Genomic DNA, 21,680 nt, shown 5'->3' with positions numbered 1-21,680 from the left:
ACCTGTCTATTGATAATTCTCTCGTCCAGACTATCCCATATCAATTTCAGTTCCATTAATGGGTCTTGAACGGTGTGTTTGTCGCTTTCTTCCGTGACTTTCTTCAGCAAAAGCTCTGCTTGATGGTTCAGTCTTTCCATTTCTATCTGTTGTTGATAGGCCTCTGTCTTAAATTGCTATTTTTTTTAAAAAAGAAATATACAAGGCAAATTTGTTTATAAATCAGTAACTTTAAACAAAAAAATTCTTTAGGTTAGACCTTTATTCTAATTCACACTTCTTATTTGGGTCGTGGGGAAGAGGAGCAAAAATCCAACACCGGGTTTACCAATGAAAAGATAAGGAAAATCTTTTCTCTTTAGTCAATGTTTTCTGAAAGATGTTTCTATTTATAATTTTGATATTTCACTTTTGGTCTCTATAATAAAAAATTAACAAATTTCAAGAGTGAACTTATTCCAGTGTCTAATTATATATATTCAATAAATGAGTTTTGAAATTACAGGAAAGAAGAAAATAAAATATATATTGACACAGATGAAACCCAGAAAAAATATCACTAAAAAATTCAAATTAATATTTCTTGCTCAAAAACATACACAAATCTTGCATCTACTGAACACTTCATGTTTTCGTAGCTGTGCAGTGTTCATTAATATTCAGTTATTCCTATGCCTCACCCACTGCTGACTCAGAATAACATTATTCTCTCTCCCGGTGCTTACTGAAATATATTTAACAATCTTGGCTTTGCCAAACCACAAAGGTTAGTGGATGATTGCTTGTAATAGGAAACTGTCCTTTCATAAAATATTTATTTTAATCTGTAATAGCAAATAATTAAACAGTAAATAAATAATGGCTTAGCAGTCCCCTAGTTTTTTCCAAACATATTAAAACAATAATTAAAAAATAGCTAAGGTACAGTGAACACTTGCTATGTTCAAATTACTCTCAATAAACTTAAAGAAAATAATTTTATCCTCAATGTAAGCTAAGGACACAGAAGTGATTTCTCGAGGTCATTTGGCTATAAGTTGGTGAACTGGGGCGTAACCTCAGACAAGCTGTTTCAGAGATGGCATTCCTGACCAGCCTGCCGCAGGAAAACCACAGAGACAGATGCAAATATACAAAACAAATTCTCCTCCACAGCGGTGATTGCACATAAAGTATATCATGTGTTTACTACATGATCAGATAAAGTAAAAAAAAAAAAAAATCATAATCTAACGATGGTCACAGCAAAATTCTCAAAAAGAAACAATTTTTTAAAGTGAAATATTATCCATCATACTTAGAGATGAAAATGCTATAATTTTAAAGCCAGGTAATAATTTCATACAAAAATCTGGTAGAGTTTATTGAAAATGGTGTGATGTCTCTGTGGATGGAGACAAAATTAGGAAGGAAACAGCTGATCCCACTTTGATAAATGATCATCAGCACAGAGGAATGCTTTAAAGAGGAAACAGTCCAGCCATTTTCACAGCTGGAAATCTGGAACCATCAAAGAAAAGATTACAGAGGAAAGCAGATGGGAAACAACAAACATTTACAAAACAAACATTTTGGGAAACACCGTTATACCACAGATGCTTCTTTAGCCTGTTACACTAAATGAATTATCTGAACACGATGAAGAAAATAAAAACTTTGCTGTATGTGTATTAATGACAATACTACACTACTGAATAATAAAGTTATAAAAAATCCTTACAGTATGATCTACATACACCTCACACCTCATCCTGCCCCACGAGGATATCTGAAAGGCTATAAATCAAATCTTAGGAGTGGCTGTCTCTCGGTATATAACACTTTCACCCTTTTGCTTACTTGTCTTTTCTGATTTTTCTATAATGAATGGGTATTGATTTAATAAGAAAACTACAAGTATTTTATATACTTTAAAGTGCATTTGCATACGGCTTATTACACGTAGGTACTATATTAAACCAGCTAATTAATCAAAATGTAATAGTTCAATTATAATTATGTAAAATAAAGAAATTTGTGTAAAGAATCCCATGAATCAAGAACTTAGAAATGCAAAGGTCTCTGAGAAATTAGCCAGCCTCTACCCATACCTTGAGCTCTTCAATCTGCTGCTTGACAGTTTCAAGATCCGTTCCGATTGGAGACATCGAAGCTAATTTACCACCGGCAATATCTACCCAGTCGAATATTGCCTGAAAAACACGTCAGTCCATGTGTTATTATGAGGATACATTTGAAATTGCCACAACATCTCAAGCGTTACAGAAAAATACAATCACAAATCTATAAAGATATTACGTAATGAGCCTATTCTACAAATAATTAAGGTGGTTCACCTCAATAAGTAAAAGCAGTAATATACTGAAACAGTTACCCAAATATGAAATGGATGGAACCTCCAATTCTGCGTCCAAGTTTGCAAAGGAAATTCTATCTTGAATAGAATCTTAGAATATTAAAAACTTTTTAAAAAGCCCATCTGAAAAAAAGTTTTATAAATTCAATCATATGAAATAAAATTCTGCATGCTCTCTTATGTCCCTCCTAAAAGGCAGACTGTGTAAATATAATGAAAGAAAAATATTTGAACCCATCTGCTTATTCAAATAATGAATAAGTTTATTGTTTGACACTTGAGTAAAAGAATCTGGCTCAACTAAACACTTATGTATTAATTAGATTAGCATTAAAATCCTACACATATGAGGATTAATATTAAGACTACTATTCTGAATTGCAATATAGCCTTCAAAAATCTCCCTTTTTTCCTGTTGTTTTTAGGAACAACATTCTAAAAAGGTTCAACTCATATTTTTTTCAGGCACTAAATACATAAAATTATTTTGCACTTTAATGATGTTGCCAGACCATACAGTAGGGGGAAAAAACCTTGGAAAATACCTGATATTTTAGTTGGTATGAATAAACCCTAAGAACTTTAAGCAGCAACCTGGGAAATAAACTTGATTTTACTTTACAATCAAACCTTACCACCTCTGGAGCTTTCAACATCTAGCCACAGCTATTCAATAAATCAAGTTGACCCTCATTTCCAAAGGTGATGCTACCAACCTAGCAGTGGTAATGAGACCGTATAAGTCATGATGTCTAGCCTGTGACCTCCTACAGTTAATGGCTCCTGAGGTCCCATGGCTGCAGGTGGTGGCAGGGCCATCTCCAGCCATGGAAGAGGGCAACACTCAATGACCTACCAAAGGTATATGGGGAAAATATGACTTGGCCTCACATACTGAGGGCTGGAGCCTAATTAAATATTGGCCATTGATACCTAACCAATAAATTACCACTTTGGTTAAAAGAAAAAAAAGGAGAAGGGTGAAGGGGGAAACTTATAATAAGGTGTTATTTGTAGTGAATTTTTTCATATATTTCCAAAGTTCAAAACACTTTTCAGCTGGCATAATGCCTGGCTTGTGATATTTATTTTTACAAATATAGAAATGGAGTGGCATAATAAAAAGGAAAAGATGTTCTCATCTGAGCTTTAAAAATAATATTCACTTGGTGTTATGGAAATACTTAGAAAGGCTTTTTCCATATGGCAGGAGGGCTGAAAGATTAAACTCCTGCCAGCCTGTTAGGAAATGGAAGAAAGCTAAGGAAGGTAGAGAGAGAAATATCCCCGAGTTGGCCTCAACTGACAAGAAAATTTTTAATATTTAAAAAAAAGAAACTTACAAAATGGTTAATGAACTGAATGAGAACCCTTAGGGATGTGAAAAACAACTGTTAAAAGGAATTATATATATGGAAACGAAGAAAACACTTTTTACACAACAGATTATGACCTAATAAAACAGAAATCTATTTTAGTTCATGGGGAATACTGGCTTCGAATCAAATTTCTTTACTTCTGACTTTACTTAAACTCGGTGATATTTTTAGATAATGTTTACTCCTTTCATCTTATTCCACTCAACTTGAGAACAGAACTCAGATTCAGTTCCATTTCACTGTCTGGTGCTGAGCCATTTATGAAAAATACTATGTGGGAACATTTATTTTCACTTAAAAAATTAAAAATATTTCTTTTCAGAGTAAATTTCACTGAATATGCATATAAAAATGTATTTCTACATGTGTATAAATCTATACATATCTCATGTGTCAGATATATCTTCTAAGAGGCAAAATGTGAACTGAAGTAGGCGAGGCAATTGCATACACACTTGCAGCCCTGGGGTGACGCCAATGGGTAACCTTGTGGACATCAATTAGCATGACTCTTCCTGCCAGCAGACACGCTTTAATCCCTCACCTGCAGTCCATCTTGGTACTGAACGGCAGCCTGCATGGCCTCCTCGAGTCTGTCCACCCGGTCTTTCCAAGCTTTATTTAGAGAATCCCATGCTGAATTTAACTGTAATATAAATATTAGAACTCCTTTAGTGTCATATGTTTTCAACTACTTCTATCAAATATGCTTTAGTTAACAGAATGCTTTAAAAAAAAGACCTTCTGATAAGAGCAGAAAACACGCTAGTTGTACCTCATCTATACTCTTCTTGACAATCGGCTTATCAGGTTCCCCACACGCGGCGATGAGTTCAGAACCCAGGTTAATAACCATATCCAGCTCTTCCTGTAATCCATCTATTTCTTCCCGTATGGCCTAGAACAAGAAATGGCAACTTGAGAGTTTGAAGCAAAACCACACGGAAACTAAGAAGATATACAGACATTAATGGTAGTTAATCCCAGGAGGTGGAATCATGATCAATTTTTATTTTCTTCTTTCTTTTTTCTAAGTTTCTGCAACAAATTTTTTTCAACAGGAGAACACAAGAAATATTTTCAAGAAAAAACTAACAAATGTAAAATTCTTATTATGAAGACAATATTTAAGAAATAACTATGCAACAAATAGAACAAGTTTTTTTAAAAAAATATCAACAATACTGAAAAGCACAGACAGACATTTTGTTTTCAAACAAACTAGTCTGGCGATGCACATTGAAAATAGACATAAGTAAAAGATGAGCTCAAAGACTTCACACAAATTAATGTATTTCTTTAGTAGATTAGGATAAACTAGCTCTGGATTTACATTTTTACCCTAGGACATGTAAACTACCAAAAATCTATGACAGAAATGCAGTATTCCACCTTTGCTTTCATCTTCTTGGTTACATATATTTATTCATTCAAGCAGCAATTATGAAGCCTGAACCAAGCCCTAAACTAGGCATTGGGGATATAAAGAAAAGCAGGCACGACTATTCTGCTCAAGGGCTCCGAGTCCATGAGAAAGACAGAGGTGTGATCAATGATAAGTCATACTGTGCGTAGAGTCCTTGGCATAAGAACAGGGACAGACTCTGCTAAGAATACAAGAAAAGATTTTACATGGAGGGTAACAATCCAGCTGAATCTTGAAGTTTGAGCGGGACTTGTCAAAAGAGTGGCAGGAAGGACACCCTACGGTGAGGGAATAAAATGTGCAAAGGTACAGATGCTAGAGACTGGAGCACAGCAGTTTTGGGGAAAGCCACTTTGCAGTTACCAGCAGAGAAGGAGCTTGGTAAAGGAGCGGTGGGAACAAATGGCTGGAAACACAGACATGGGCGAAGCTGAACCCTGTTCTAGGGAGTGTGGACTTTTTGCAGTCAGCAGTGAGTGCCTCTGGGGGTTTAAGCAGCAACGCAACAGGAGCAGATCTAGAGAGAGGACCGGCAGCATGAGTTACAGGCCTGGTAAGGAAAGAGACTATGGAGTAAGCATCTCACTTTGGATTACTTTAGAAACCGGAAAAAAAAAAAAAAAAAAAGATAATGAGGCCCTGAAATAAGGCAAAAGCAGTGGAGATGGAGAGAATCTTTTAAAATACACGCTCTCTGAGTGCAATTGGTGGCTGTACTTTCAGAACCAAATATAAATTTTAGTAGAGTGATTCTGAATATTTACCAAAGGGACACAGTTTTCATTATACTACAACATATTTTTTAACTTTCAATGAGATGTTCTGCTTACCTCTGCTGCTTCTTGCTGTTGTTTTACTACTGAGGGATCAATTCCAGGATCCTCCAGATCCCGGATGAAATCCTGAGTGTCTTTAGTGGTAACCACCAAGGACATGTGATCACACCAGAACTTTTCTGCTAATTCCATTACGTCCAGCAGTTTCGCTTCCCTTTCTTCCACCAGCGTGTGTATGTTCTCCCAAATGAAAACCATTTGGTCAAGTTTATCCTGAACAGCTATGGAGCAAAACAATATTGAAAAGGCAGTACATTAGCCCCATTTAAGCAATAAAGCAAAATGTTTGAGTTGACATAGAAACAGTGATTCAATTTTCAAAGTATCCAAAACTCAACCAAATTTTGGTTGACCTCAGTCCAGCGGGTATCACTGGGTTCCATGACCCACTCCAGACAAATGCACGATCCGAGGGTGTCCTGCTCCTCCTGAACCAAGGCTCTTCTTGACAAAAGTGGATGCTCAAAGGTAACTCAGCTCAGAGTAGACCTAAGTTCACCAAGTTTCAAATTCACCAAGGCTGGTCTTAATTCCAAAGAAAGTGAAATAACCACCTAAGTATACTCTCTATCCTTTCCAAATCAAGAATAGATGTCTGTTCTGCCCCAGGAATATAACAATGTAGGGTATGTCTTTTGGGCTTGTTTCTTATCATGAATTTCCACTAACCTATGCTCATGCTCTTCCTTTTGACCCCTAGCTCATATCTGTAAGATGGCTGGCTGTGGTCATGGTTGCCATTTCTGTGGCTATGAGACAGAGCACCCATTATGTAAGGCAGTGTAGCCAGTAATGAGGAAAAAAACACTCCAGTTTAGTTTTATTAGTATTATGTTTTAACCAACTGGTTTAAAAGGCCCAGAGAACACGTGGTTTTCATACAATGGCAAACAGTATTTAACTGACTGATTTCACAAACACAGGAAGACATTAACAAGGGATTTAGGTACACAGCCCTTCAACTCCAAACACGTCATATCTGTAAGATCTTTTCTAAAATTTGGCATATTGATATGCAAATAGACTGTCAGTAAACATCCTGAACATCTAGAATTGTTTTAAAATTCAAGATCAATTGTTTCCTTATCCTGAAATTATTACCTTTGGCAGATATGTCTTTATCAGTGCCCCCAGATCGAGCGATCATTTCCTCTCCCCTCTGTTTAAGTGTTTCATACAATGGTTGTAGTTTCTCCATGTCTACTGACACGTTCTTGTTTTCACTGATCTGCTCCTTAATCTTTTCCACCTCAGCAGAGATGGAAGGCGGCTGCCTCAAACGCTCCACAATGCGCTCCAGGCTCTCAAGGATCTGGTCTATCTTGTCATGGAACTAGTAATAAAACAAAGGGATCATTTATGAGGAAAAGATCTGTGATACCCAATGTGAAATTTAAATGAAAAAACATCTATTTAATATCGTAATCAAGAACTAAATCTTAGCCCTTTTGTTAACATATCCACCCAAAGAGTTATATACAGGTGGTGTTTGAAGACATTCCTAAAATCGTGACTTATACGCACCTCTCTGCATCAGACTGCTTATGTAGACTAGATTGTTTTTTGCAAATAATTGAGTGGATTCATTAAGAAATGGTATATGCTAATACATAATTGGACCACATGAGAGCAGCGTCATACCTACGGTTTCATTTCATTATAATTCAAATTAATTTTAAAAATTAAGTTCAATATAATCTGGGTGTTTATCAAAACTGATTGTTTCATTCACTTTTACTGCTTATTTTGGCATCCTAAAAAAGTTATATTATTAAATGTGAAATTCATGAGCAGTTTTGATTAGATTAAAGGGATTTCTTAAGTTACAAGTTTCCTGAACTGAACAATGTTAAAAAATCAAAACTAAAACCTTCCTGATGTTGGAACTGAAGTTTGTATTTAATTCACGGTCAACCACATAATCTGATTCATGAAATAATTTTAAACTTTTTTGCAAAAATACTATAGACAATGAAGCAAAGTTATAAAGACTTGATCATTCGTAGATTCTACACTGTCTTCAACATTAAAGGAATCATCACTTGGGATTACAGAAAACGAACCACTCCAATGATGGTGTATCTAACGACAAAAGCCAAACCTTGAAAACGGAAAATCTGTAGAAAATTTCAAATTCAACTTCTTGAAAAAAGATATTTTACAAAGGAAAAAAACCCCTTTCCAACTTTATATTATTTCCTTCTTATTCAGTCTATCATTCACAGTTTTTCTTCTTATTGTCTTCTTGGGAGTGTTTTATTAATAACGATAATAACACTTTCTTTTATCTCTCCCAATGGCAAATACTGCATTCTACTCTGGATGGACACTTATTTAAATATTTGGACAATGACAACAAGCATATGCTTCTTGAGTCACTGAAAATTATTTTTTATTTTATCTACAAGTGGGCAGAGAAATATAAGGACTGGACGCAAGCAAATATCAGCTCTGAAAGACAAAGGCATCAATACTCAGAGTTAATATAGTGAAATAATTTTAGCTGAAATTTAATCAGGAGGTCCAAGAAAATGTCTTTCCATGCTCTGCTGTTCAGGAGAACCCAATCACATTTTTGATGTAAACAATTACCTGAGTAGATTGAGAAATGGCTTCATCCAGTGCCACTGCTCGCTTTTTGACATCTTCTTTGATTTGACTGTAAAGGGTGTCAGCTGCCACATACTTCTCTTGGATAGAAAAACCTTCCCCTGGGCTCAGTTCCAGTAACTGAGGCCCAGTTTTGTTCATCTTATCTATATGAGGCTTGTGTTCGGCGATCAACTCTCGCAGTTGCTATAACAAACCAAACAGCTTCTCAGGATCTCAGGGTCACACCTCCGCATTACAGCTGTCTACACCCCAAAGCATCCAGCTGGCAAGAAACTCCAAACAAACGCCCTCCCCATCACCAGGCATTTAACACACAATGGCTCATACAATTCTTTGCCAGGAAGAGATGCCCCTGACATAAAGATTAAACAACAGTCTGGTCATGTCAAAGTTCCTTTAAGGGTACACACAAAAATGCTGATTGAGTGAAATACCGAATCCCAGTTCATTATGCATTTCATACCAAGAGCAGTACAACCTGACAAGAGTATTAGCCAAGGGTCATGATACAAATAAGGATTCTGAACTCACTATGTCCCCAACCTACAGAGACCAAGCCATAACTCTTGGTGTCTCTTTCTACACACTCATGATAGATACAAAAATTATTTAACAGGAAAGAAGGAAGGAAAAGGAAGGAAGGTATGAAGGAAAAGAAAGGCAGCTCAGTGGAAGGTAGACACAATGCTGAGAGAAAAAAACTATACATAAAGCTAAGTAAGGGGGATGTAATTCCACAAGACATTGTAATTATATGTAAAACAATATAAAATGTGCACATATATACTAAATTATATATATGATGTATGAATCTATTATACATACATATATATGATATGTTTGATATATACATATGAATGAATCTATTTGTATTTATTTGAAAATGTTAAAGGCTGCAAGGGTAATCCATCTATCAAACATACAGCTATATACTGAGCATTATATGTGGGTATATTTAAGGAAAAATATGTGACATACAAATATTTTGCATAATATACTCTAATCAAGAGATACAGGGATATTTACACTAACGAATGAGTGTGGAATCCAAGTGGAGCTCCATTCCTGCTGGGGAGACAAACATAGCTGGGATATCTACACTCCATGAAACCCAGGACCTCCACTGAGAGTTTTTCATGGGCCGAATACAAAACCACTCCCGGGGGCAGAGCTGTCTTTGCCTGCAGGATTCTCGGAGGCCAGCCGCCATGCAGCATTGAGGGGTCTTCCATTTGTACCACGTTATTCATTAGGGTTCCCATCAGCAGCTCTTTGTCCTCATCAGAAGGTATACCTTCTAACTGTTTGCTATCCAGCCGCTAATAGAAGCTTCTCTGAGAGAAATGGTATTCAGGAAAGACAATCTAGAGAAAAGCTACCAATCTTTTCCTGCAAATATTTTAACTTCTTTCACTGATCAAGAAGAATCACCAGGAAGGCCGCATACCTGGATTTTTACTCAAAGTGCCCACTAAAATCCGTCTACAAATTATTTTGAAAATTGTTGAAGAAACTGGTTCATTACATCACCACCAACCCCCAACGTAACATATTATTTTTGAAATGTTTCTGAAGGTGGTCTCAAAACTCTTTTGGAAAAGAGCTAAATAAACACAAATTCAACTTTAAAAAAAAGGAGGAGGGTCCAGTCTAACATGCTGCACACAAACGCGGGGGAAGGGCATTCTGTAATCTAGCTCCTGGGTGGTCCAGGTTGAGATTTTCTTATTTTTGTTTCATATTATTAGATCGAATCTTCATGCTGCTTTACGGAATGGAGATGGGGATGGTAGCATCAGCTAATATATAATCTCATGGAAAAGGAACATGTTGTACACGTTCTGGTTTCAATAATCTATAAGGCATGTTTGCAAGACAAGCTCACACTTAGTTATCAAAATACTCCCACATAAAATGAGAGATCTCTGCTGAGATTTCTTGAGTTGCCCGGAGTCAGAGTAGATTTCATCTGTGCAGCAGCACTAGGAGGCACCTTTCCTAGGGAAGTGTGGAGATAAACCTTTTCGCACCATTCCAGGACAGATAAGAGAACACCTACTAGACGCCTACTTAGGTGTGTGTACACAGGGAGAAAGGACCCCATAGGAGACGTCTTCTGCCTCAGATGTAACAAAATCATTCTTGGCAACATATCATCATGAGCCCAGTTATCCCGGAGATAGTTCATGTGACTTCAAGATATCTACTGTATGGTAACATGGCTCTCGGAGCCATTTTTCATTCCTAGCTAGAATGAACTAGATGTTCCCAAAAATAGCTGAAGAGGACGTTGTAAAGCTGCAGAAGAAATGCCATTCTAGAAGGCTGTAAATATTCTGAACAATTTAGTATGAACAATTTGAAGACTTGGCTATAATGTTTTTGTAGTTCCCTTTATACATAAAATCATAAATTTCGTTAGCTGAAAGATTATGCAAAAAAAGGAAAATTAACTTTATTTTTATCATCCATTTAAAATTATTATTGATTAATTATATTAATTAAATAATATATATTCCATTATTTATTTATTAAAATAAAATTAATTTTTAAATTTTCAGTTCAATAATGTTCATTTCTATACTATTTGATGTTATGCCAGAAACATAGCTACTCAGATCTCACTTCAGAGTAGAAAAAAGTCCATGAAACATTTTATATTAAAAATCATTCAGTGGTAGGCATGAGGACTTCTGCAACAAATAAACATTTAAATTCAATTCTACCTAGTTTTTAAGTCTTTCTCCTGCCAAATGATTTAGAAAAAGGTCCATAAAATTTCCATTTTGCATTAAATAAAGTGTTCTCCAGAACTCGTTTCTAAATAAATACTTCAGTTAGAGATATTCTTCAATGCCAATATATTAAAAAGTAGACAAACAAGATTAATAAGTATGTCACATACTTCAAACAATGATGCAATGTACCCTGAGTTAAACTTTAGACACACACACACACACACTGACTAGTCTCACAGTACATCTTGTACAGATCGGGGAGAATAATTATGCTCACAAGTCCAGAAATAGCAAGAACTCCCGATTTTTTCTGACAGTCTTGAACCCTCTCTCACGCAAATCTTTGCAAAATTTTAAGCTATGTTAACATTTAAGTGACTGCTGAAGTAACGGCTTCATAATGCCATTTTATATATGTTTAAAACATGATATATTTGTAGATGTACAAGACTCTCTAGTTCACTCATATACGCTCACAGAAGCAGAGAACTTCAAAGGAGTTCCACGTACATAAGAAGAAAAAAAAAAAAATGGGAACAATTTGTCTTTATAATTCAGCATTTTTCCTTTTCATAGACTTAGCTTTCACGACATTGTTATTTTGGCGCATTTGTTATGTTGTACATTTTCCCCAAGCTCAATGGCTTTGTGTGTACAATGTTGCTTTCATGTATTTCTACTCTTTGCTTACATTCTAGATGGCTCTAACTACTACACATAAAGTATTAAACAGTCAACATGTGTAAATTGAAAGCAATTCAACATACATAAATGGAAAGTACTTCAAAAGCGTATATCTCTAACATTTTAAAATGAGAGTTTTGTTTTGGTACCCAGACAGTTCAGATTGCACACTATTCTATGGAAGCCTTTGTGTAATTAATGACATATACAACTTGGTCAATATGCAGCAGTCTTCTCACTGTAACCCCTGGTCACAGTTAAGCACTGTGAAATAAACAAACTGTACAGACCAGAACACAATATTACCAAAATGTCCTACTGATGTAAGGTGTCTAACTGCATTAAAAAACACCATAAAAGTCATGATTCTCTTTTAACAGGAAATACAACATTCTCTTTGACACTGAGCTTACCCGATGTTCTTCTTGCTGTTGTCTTAGAGTCTCATATTCCAGGGCTGGGGCAGGAAGCTGAGAGATGATTCTCTGTGTTTCTGTCAGCCATGGCCAAAGCTCTTCATATGTTTCCCAGAACTGGCTGACCAGGGACTGTGCCCGCTCTAGCTGGAGATACCTCTCTGAGTTTACCTGGCAGATGGTGTCATAGTTCTTCAATACCTTGTCCAGTTTTTTCTAGAAATTAATATGAGGAAATGTGTTTAACTGGTCAGGTAGGCCAAATAGCACAAGTACTCCAGAATGTTTTGTCCAGCACTACATATCTGGCACAGACACTCAACAAACGTATGTTAAATGAATAAATCAAGAAAAGCTGTTTAGATCTTAACTGTTTATATGTATTAAAAAGCTCATTTTAGATTAAAGAAAAAGCCTCCATGTTTATCCATGTTGTTGCGTATGGCAGGATTTCCTTCCTTTTAAAGGCTGAATAAGATTCTACTGTATGCTAATGTTAAGTGTTCTTATCACAATAAAAAAATTGATATAATTGTAAAAAATAGTAAAAATGTGGAAACGTCTTAAAAGTACAACAACTGGAGATCAGGCCAATAAAATATGATATATTCATACAACAGAATTCTATGCAGTCATCAAAAATCATGGAATTTAATGACATCAGAACATCTCCAAAAAAAATATTAGGTGACAAACACCAAAATATAAATAAATAAGCAAGGCCTCAAGTTTTTATGAGAAAGACACTGAGCTCTCCAAAAATAATAAGCAAAATTCTCCAGCCATTCTTATAACGTCTTCTAGGTTAGAAAACAAGTCTCACATAAGTCTAGAAACATGTACAATGCTTTCTCAAAAAAAATAGAGACTACATTTTGCTAATAAAATTGTAAGAGGAAGTGCAAGTCAATAAAATTAATTATATATATATTAGAATCAAAGTAGAATATTATGCTGTCACTGATTTTATGGGGTGGTCATAGTGATCTAGATTATGCTATAAATTCACATCACAAACTAACAGCAGAAGATAAAGCACAATAGTAATCTAAGAAACTACAGAATGACACACAGTATTTCATGATGATCTGTATTTTTCATGTCAGAATCTTTGCAAAAATAATAAACAAAAGATTAAATTACAAACAAGTAAATTGCCATTGTAGAGCATAAACAATAGAGAAAGTATCAAGATATAGTGTACACTCAATTACTTTGTCTATGGTATACCTTAAAAGCAGTATATACTCTTTAAAATGGGATCTTAGGCAGACACATTCATATAATTTTTTTTGCCATGGGGATGTTTTCCTACCAGAAGCATTAATATATATTAATTTCTTTAGGCTGCTCAGATGTCTGAATATGAATTGAACTAAACATTTTTACTGTGGCTGGTTTTCTAACAATTTAAAGGATCATTAAAACTACATAAACTGGAGGCTTCCTTAATTACTCAGCTCATTTTTTTGCTATACAGCTTACTTCATACAGAATGGATTTCAGTATTAGTGAGAACCACATATTTTGGTCTTTGTTTCAGTTCAAGAGGCCCCAATGTTCCTGAAGCATATAAACAACAGTTGACATACATAATAACAATTCATACTGAAAATAATGGCAATAATGCAGCTAACATTAATTGAATGCTTAATATGTGCCAGTTAGTCAAGGACTCAAACCTTAATAGCTTTTCTGTCTACTAGGAAACATTGTCCCCAGGGCGATTCCCTTAAGGAATTTTTTTTCTCTGTTATTCTGTAAGCTTGAAAAATGCCTTATTTAAGACAAATGGCTTAGCTGTTTAAATGGCAGCTGTGGATAAAGGAAAAGTGCTTTCCTAGGACTGAAAGCTCAACACATGGCATTTATTTAAGGGTCTCACTACCAGTCACACAGACAAGATGATACCTTCATTGATTGCTTTTCCTCTTCACTGCATGTGGTCATGATTTTATGTCCAGATTTAACAAGTTCATCAATAATATCTTTGTGTCTCAAAATCTCCATGGTGAACGTCTGTGATTTACCAAAATAAAGATTAAAAAAGGAGAGAGTGTGTGACTAAAAGGAAAACAATTAGGCAAAGTAGCTAAAAATACCAAGTTACACGAGAGGGGTCTTGCAAAGTACATCATGCGAGCACATTTCCAGACTTGGAGCACACAGCAAATCATTTAGATGCAACTGGAAATGTACTTCTTCACCTTTTGAACCTGCAGCTGAGCAGAGGTCTGGTCTTGCTCAAGCCTGATGTCACCCAGAGACATCAATTTCTTTTCTGTTTCAGTAATCCAGGATAACTCAGCATCAGCCGCTTGGTCAAACTAAACAAAAGATAAATAATTAGGTCAGCAAGTTCCTGTAACTGGTGCCAGAAAAACACCTATCTAGGTTTCTTTTAAATATCCTTATTACACAAGTGGAAAATCTGAGCTTATCTCTTCATAGCATCCTGAAATCATTCATGATAATGACTAAAGTTATAAAAAAAGGAGAACTTCCCACAGAGTAATTAAACACAAGCTGTTAAAACATGTTAAATCCATAAGACAGCATTAATGATTTGAAGACAGCTAACACTGTTGCCTTCTTTTTGGTAGTTCTAAGAATTTTCTCCTTAGGAGTACTATCCAAATTGAACAGCTATAAACCCAGTAGCTGGATACCATCTTTCAATCATTTCCTCCATCTGTTTAACTCTTATGATATGCAAGTAGCATTCTGATATCAAAGCACACAATTCCTAGGAAAAAGAATGAAATATTCCATTTATTTTACTATGTGTTTATAAGTGTATGTATAAAATATGTCTCCACGTATGCAGAGAATACCCCAAATGACTCACATATAATTTTTTACATCTCATTCTATAATAGCAGAAAACAATTTCAAGAGCATTCATAAATATGTTGAGATTTTATTTTCTTGACCATAAGAGTAATTCATGGTAGAAATTCATAAAGTGCAGAAAAATATACAGAAGAAAATTAAAACCTGGAGTTAATACTATTGGTATTTTAGTGAATTTTCTTCCAGAAGCTGAGAAAGATTTATAAAGGTCTGGGATAATACTGTATAAACATTTTCACATCCTGCTTTTTCATTTATTATGAATGTTTACCCTGTCATATTCTTTCAAATGTGCTTTTTAAATAACATCATTGTATTCTAGCATACCTGGATATTTTCATCTAGACTCTCTGCATTTTTTGCTATTATATGAACAATCCTGTAATGAATATTCTTGTGTATAAATCTGTTGGCATCTCTAATTAGTTCCTTAGGGTAGAGTCCTAGAAGTTGACTACCAAGTGAAAGAGCAGGCACATGTTCAATATTTCGCATCACATAAACCCGAATGCCTTCCAGAGCCAAGCAGTTATCATAAATGAGTAAAGCTGGCAAGTGACACCACGAGCACCAATGATAAATGGTAACTAACAATGACCTCAGTTGGAAGATTTAATGGGGAATGGACATTGTGAGTATTCAAGTCTTGTACTGCCAAAACTTCTAAGTTTTCAAGAGAATCTAGAGATCTAGATGGGGGTAGGGGAATAACTGGGTGAGGGGAGAGAAGGGTGGAGATAAGAAACTAGATTGGAAAATAATTTATGCATTCCTGCAACACTACACAGACTCATGGGAAGACAGAATAATGTACTTTTCTCTGTTCCTTGTAAGTACACCTAAAAACCCTGGGCATTGTATATAAAACATACATAAGAAGACTTGAAAGGAGAGAGGAAGGAACTGCTGTGGGCCCTGGGACCCAAGGAACAACACAGTGGTGAGTTCCCTGGGTTTTCGTCGTGTCTCACATAAGCTTAACTGGATACTGGAGAACTAGTTACCCAGAAACACCAACAGGCACAAAGCCCCAAGAAAAGCCAGTTCTCTACCAAAGGACCAGGAAAAGGGCAGCTTGGCAAGATGGAAAACTTTTAGACAATAACAGCTCTACTCTAACTAAACACCACAGAAAAAAGCTGTGGTCCCACCCATGCCAAGAAAGGCCAAATGGGGAGCCTAGATTTCCACCCTCATGAGACTATAAAAGGCGCCAACACCCTCCTAGGGTGACATCAGAGAGGTCAAGCAGGGAGCGAGAACTTTCACTCCCACTGGCCAACACTAAAGCCCCTGCTCACAGTGTCAGTGGAGACCATGTGGAGAGGCCACCCTTCCTCCTCTCCTGAGGGGTGGTGTCAGAGAAGGCCTAGAGGAGAGTCAGGATATTCACCACCGCTCAGTGGGAACGTGGCCACCTTCACTGTGGTGCCAGTAAAGACCACCTGGAGATCTGGAACTTCCACTCCCATCCAGCAGAAATGAGGACCACTCCCCTTAGGTGTCATGAGAGGTTGAATGGGGAACCAAGACCTTTACTTCCACCTCGTAGCACCCCCGCTTCTTCTGCCAGAGTGTTGGCAGAGAAATCCAGTTAAAACGGAAAGTTTAAGACCCAAGACCCAGAACATAACACCCAGAACCAAGAAGATCTCAAACTGAACTAAAGATAATCAACAGACATCAATACCTAAATAACAGAGATGTTAGAATTATCTGACAAAGATTTTAAATCAGCCGTGATAAAAAGGCTTCAAGGAGCAATTTCAAACACAGTTGAAACAAATGAAAAATTAGGTGCCCTCAGCAACAAATCAGAAAGTCTCAGCAAAGAAACAGAATATATAAAGAAGAACCAAATGGAAACTTTAGAACTTAAAACTATAATAACAAATAAAAAGTTCAGTGGGAGAGAGATCAATGAAATGGACAGAGGAAAGAATCAGTGAAGTAGAAGACAGAACAACACAAATTGCCCAATATAAATAATAGAAAATAGACTGAAAAAAAATATCAAAGAGCCTCAGGGGCCTGTGGAACTATAATAAAAGATCTAATATTCGCGTGAGTGGAGTCCCAGAAGCGGAAGAGAAAGAGGTTGTGGCTGAAAAGTACTCAATCACTCTTGAAATGGGAACCAGAAAATTATAGAAATGGAGACCAGATTTGTGGTTGCCAGAAGATAAGGAGAGAATAGAGGTGGGAGGGAATAGACATGGCTATCAAAGGGCAACATGAGGGATCCTGGTGGTGATGGAAATGTTCTGTATCTGGACTGCATCAATGTCAGCATCCTGCTTGTCATACTGTACTATGGTCATGCGCCACATAACGATGCTTTGGTCAACAAGGAACTGCATATACAACGGTGATCCTATAAGATTAGTACCATATAGCCTAGGAGTGTAGTAGGCTATACCATCCAGGTTTGTGTAAGTGCACTCTATGATGTTTGCACAGCGACAAAATCACCTAAGGACGCATTTCTCAGAATGTGTCCCCATCGTTAAGCAATGCATGACTGTATCATTTTACAAGATGTTACCACTGGGGAATCTGGGTAAAGGATACAGTGGGATCTCTATTATTTCTTCCGATTACATGTGAATCTACAATTGTCTTAAACCAAGTTAATTAAACAACAACTCTGTGTGGGTAACCACTCATCTGTAAGTTCCTGTTTGTATTCTCTCTTTTAGATTTATACGCCAGCTGTCCTTCACATAGGATGTACTAATTATATTCCCACAAGCAGAGTTTTGCTGTACCCTAGTCACCATGGTATATAATTTATTTTTTAATAAGATTTGTCAAACTTATTGGTGGACTTTCCTTAATTATAAGGAAATAACCTGCCAGCAGTAATCTGGCACAAACATTAACAGCACTGATTAAAAGTATTGTTACGGTCTCAATCTCACAAATAAAAAATAATAAATTATAAAAGTGAAAAATACCTATTATTAAATTATCATGAAAAATAATCATCAAAAATATCATGAACCCACTTGCTTTTACTTTTACCAAATGATGAATGAATAAACAAATATTGAAACCATTTGCAGCTCAATTTCTTTTAGTCAAGAGTTTAGACAGAAAAAAGAAATTAGATAATCATCTAAATAATGGGCCCAAATCAGAAATAAATAGGGATTAAAATAATAATCTTACCTTTATCTTTAAAAAATCAATTGCATAAGGATATCAAAGGGAAGATACGGCTTAACAGACCTTGGCCTAACAATCTCTAGAAGGGCCACCAGAACAAAAGCTGAATATACACCAACATCACCAAAAAACAATGGGAAGTCAGGCTGCTTTAAGACGACCAGGCAGTCACAGAATCATACGTGCTGACTAGAACACATTCGTCACCCTGGGCTCTCCTTCGACTGTCACACATTTAAGAGGATCAGTGACATGCTAAAGCTGTTCCAGATAGAAATTCAGAGCTTCAGCCGTCAGAGTTGGTGAGCTCCCTTACGAGGGCAGTACTTCTAAAAGGACTGTGTGCACATCCAGCAGAACGACTTATTTTTCCTCTATTTCCCATAACATTATTTTTTTTTTTAAAGGAGAAATCATCAAGTAAACACGTTTTGATAATTTTTTTTTTTATTTTAAGATTTTATTTTTCCTTTTTCTCCCCAAAGCCCCCCATATACATAGTTGTATATTCTTCGTTGTGGGTCCTTCTAGCTGTGGCATGTGGGACGCTGCCTCAGCATGGTTTGATGAGCAGTGCCATGTCCGTACCCAGGATTCGAACCAACGAAACACTGGGCCGCCTGCAGCGGAGCGCACGAACCTAACCACTCGGCCACGGGGCCAGCCCTTCCCATAACATTATTTTTAAGTGAAGGCACACTTTTCAAAAACCTTATCAAAGAGGGTCATGGTTTGCACATAGTAGTGTTAATAAATGTTTTATTCACCTATTCACTAGTTTTTCTGCTATTTGGGACAAATCAGAACAATGTGTACTACAGAGGGAATCCTGGTAAACCATGTGAAAAATTCTATCTTGATCTGGTTCAATAATTTTTGAGTCACTTAGTTTCAAATGGAACTACTCATTTGCAATTATTGATCAACATGAAAAAGAAAAAAACATTTCATCCACTAATTCAGCAGCTTCAGATGTGGAAAAAGAAACCTTCATGAAAAGCAAGTGGAAAAGTCTTCTATGCACGGATATTAGCTTTCAAGCTGTATATATACAACGAACCTTTATTACATGATTCCTATGATTCACTTAAAGAGTACAAAACAGAAAAACAGTCCAGCCCTTTCTACCTGAGTGTAAATGCTGCAAGATATTGGAATAAAATTTAATAGCGACGACTTCTTTCTTCTATTGCTCCTTGAAAAAATAAAGTGATGCACCATCCCTCTTGTTTGTGTTCAGGCTATTTTTAGTATTTATATGACCGGCCTAATAAAGAAAGCCAGTCTGTTAGTGTTAATACTAGTTTAATACTACGCCTCTCTCTCTCTCTAAAAAAAAAAAGTACCCAATGAAAAACAGCATGATGATACCATCTAAGTTGCCAAAATGGAAAGCTGAAACTCAAACATTGTTTCTTTAACCAAGGCAAATATTTGCTCTGCTAAAAGAAAACAAGACTTCAAGCAGAAACTTCCCTTCTGTCCTTTAAGAAATTTTTTTATTAAATTAGCAAATATTTATTGTTCACCAACAAACGGAATAGTCACAGTGTCTACAGTAAGCAATTTACAGCAAAGCAAGGCATTTTACTTAGGTCTGTAACTCTTTCAAATGACTATTTAACATGTGTATCTCTAATGGGCCATAACAACCACATTTCACACATGAGCAACGTGGAGAGTAAATTTACTAGACCAAATTTTAATAAATTTGCTTACTACTCATACAAGTAGGAAAAACTGACTGCAGATAAATTGTAGATAATCTTAGCATCCAAAACTGCATTCTGGGAAACATCTTAATAGGTATCATCAGTGGGGTCTAACCATCAACCTGAGCTACCATAACTCCTATCATAGTTGACCTAGCATTTCAGAAATTTCCTACAAGTTAGTAAAAGATATTTTAATTGGCTAGCTCTAAATATTCCTGAAAAACACTCTCTAAAACAATAACAGCTAGCATTCTATTGAACACACTGCTCTAAGTGCTTAACGTGCAATATCCCTTTTCATCTTGACAACTGTATAATGTGGGTTTTACCATTAGCTCCATTTACAGCTGAGAAAAGTGAGGCAGAGAGAAGTTAACTGATTTACCAGCGATTACTCAGCTAGTAAATGTTGGATCTGAGATTCGAACCAAGGTGGTCCGAGCCCTAGTTGCCAAGTTGTGTCACTTGTGTTTGTACATAGTTTGGGCTTCATGAGCTCAAAATATTCACGTGATTTCACCAAAAATGGCTCGAATACCACAACAGTCAGTAAGTGGTCGGTTTTAACTTACTACTTAAACACTTCTCCGATCTCTGACAAATTGCTTTTGTACTTATCTAGAAAGTTTCTCTTGAGTGGAAAGGTTGAAGAAAGACAGAGTGATAAGAACCTTAATCTCAAGGACATCCTTCTACTCCCTTCCCCTGGCGGGATCTTATCACTTTCTTTTGATTAGCATTTCCTTCCATTTTGCTTCGAGTTATGGTATTTTCCCACCCCCAACACCTGGAGGGTCTGCACAAATCGCACTTCCCTGGGGGAGGTTTCCTTCTAGTTCTTTCAAAGAAACAAACAGGTGTTATTTTTCTCCAAAGCTGATTCCCAATGACCCAATGAGCTGTTTACATTAAATGCACCCAAATCACCAACCCCTGTGCCTTCTCACTGGGGTTATTACGGCCGGCTAAAATAACCCAAACCACCAGAACTGCCAAGAGTGCCTGCGATTCCCAGACCCAGTGAGGCACACGCGTTCTAGCAACCTCTGACAACTACATTTATAAGAGGCCAAGGACAGTGAACTTCTCTCAGGTTTAAACAATTACAGCGGTCTGAGTTCAGGCTACAAGTCTGTACATCTTTCAAGCAAAAGTGCCTCTCCCCTTCCACATTGCCCTTTTGGATCCAATTGCAATTAGAGAAAAAAAGCAACAAAGATCTGTTACTTTGTGTAGGGGTTTAACATGCGAAACTATGTACAGTTTCTAACTCAGATAATGGCATGTATTGTGGGAAGGAGGCAGCTGTTTTGTTTTTTAATAAAACTCGTCACCACTATTTACACTAAGCTGCCTTGCTTCCACTCAGATTTTTCCTAAAAGTAATGAATGGGCCCAATTCTTTCAAAAAAGAATATCCTCTTCAAATGTGTAAAATCAGATTTAGGGGCTTTTGACTGGCAGCACTGAGTGCACGTAGGCCTCACTCATTTGCT

General features: G+C 36.4%; 1 protein-coding gene across 49 annotated transcripts in view; it reads right to left on the bottom strand.

The window, feature by feature from the left end:
- Positions 1-21,680, bottom strand: part of DST (dystonin) — a 438,190-nt gene that overhangs the window by 40,900 nt on the left and 375,610 nt on the right. For all 49 annotated transcript variants that reach the window (XM_070514637.1, XM_070514639.1, XM_070514651.1 and 46 more), the window contains 10 exons: positions 14,656-14,775; positions 14,360-14,467; positions 12,446-12,664; positions 8,590-8,793; positions 7,099-7,330; positions 5,992-6,218; positions 4,511-4,633; positions 4,280-4,381; positions 2,091-2,192; positions 3-176 (listed from right to left, as the gene is read on the bottom strand). In XM_070514637.1, the coding sequence (XP_070370738.1) occupies positions 3-176; positions 2,091-2,192; positions 4,280-4,381; positions 4,511-4,633; positions 5,992-6,218; positions 7,099-7,330; positions 8,590-8,793; positions 12,446-12,664; positions 14,360-14,467; positions 14,656-14,775 (1,611 nt within the window). The remainder of the gene's footprint in view (positions 1-2; positions 177-2,090; positions 2,193-4,279; positions 4,382-4,510; positions 4,634-5,991; positions 6,219-7,098; positions 7,331-8,589; positions 8,794-12,445; positions 12,665-14,359; positions 14,468-14,655; positions 14,776-21,680) is intronic.

This window comes from Equus asinus, chromosome 8 (assembly GCF_041296235.1).
Source record: "Equus asinus isolate D_3611 breed Donkey chromosome 8, EquAss-T2T_v2, whole genome shotgun sequence".
In the NCBI taxonomy this organism is placed as follows: domain Eukaryota; kingdom Metazoa; phylum Chordata; class Mammalia; order Perissodactyla; family Equidae; genus Equus; species Equus asinus.
This window is presented reverse-complemented; position numbering and strand designations above follow the sequence as displayed.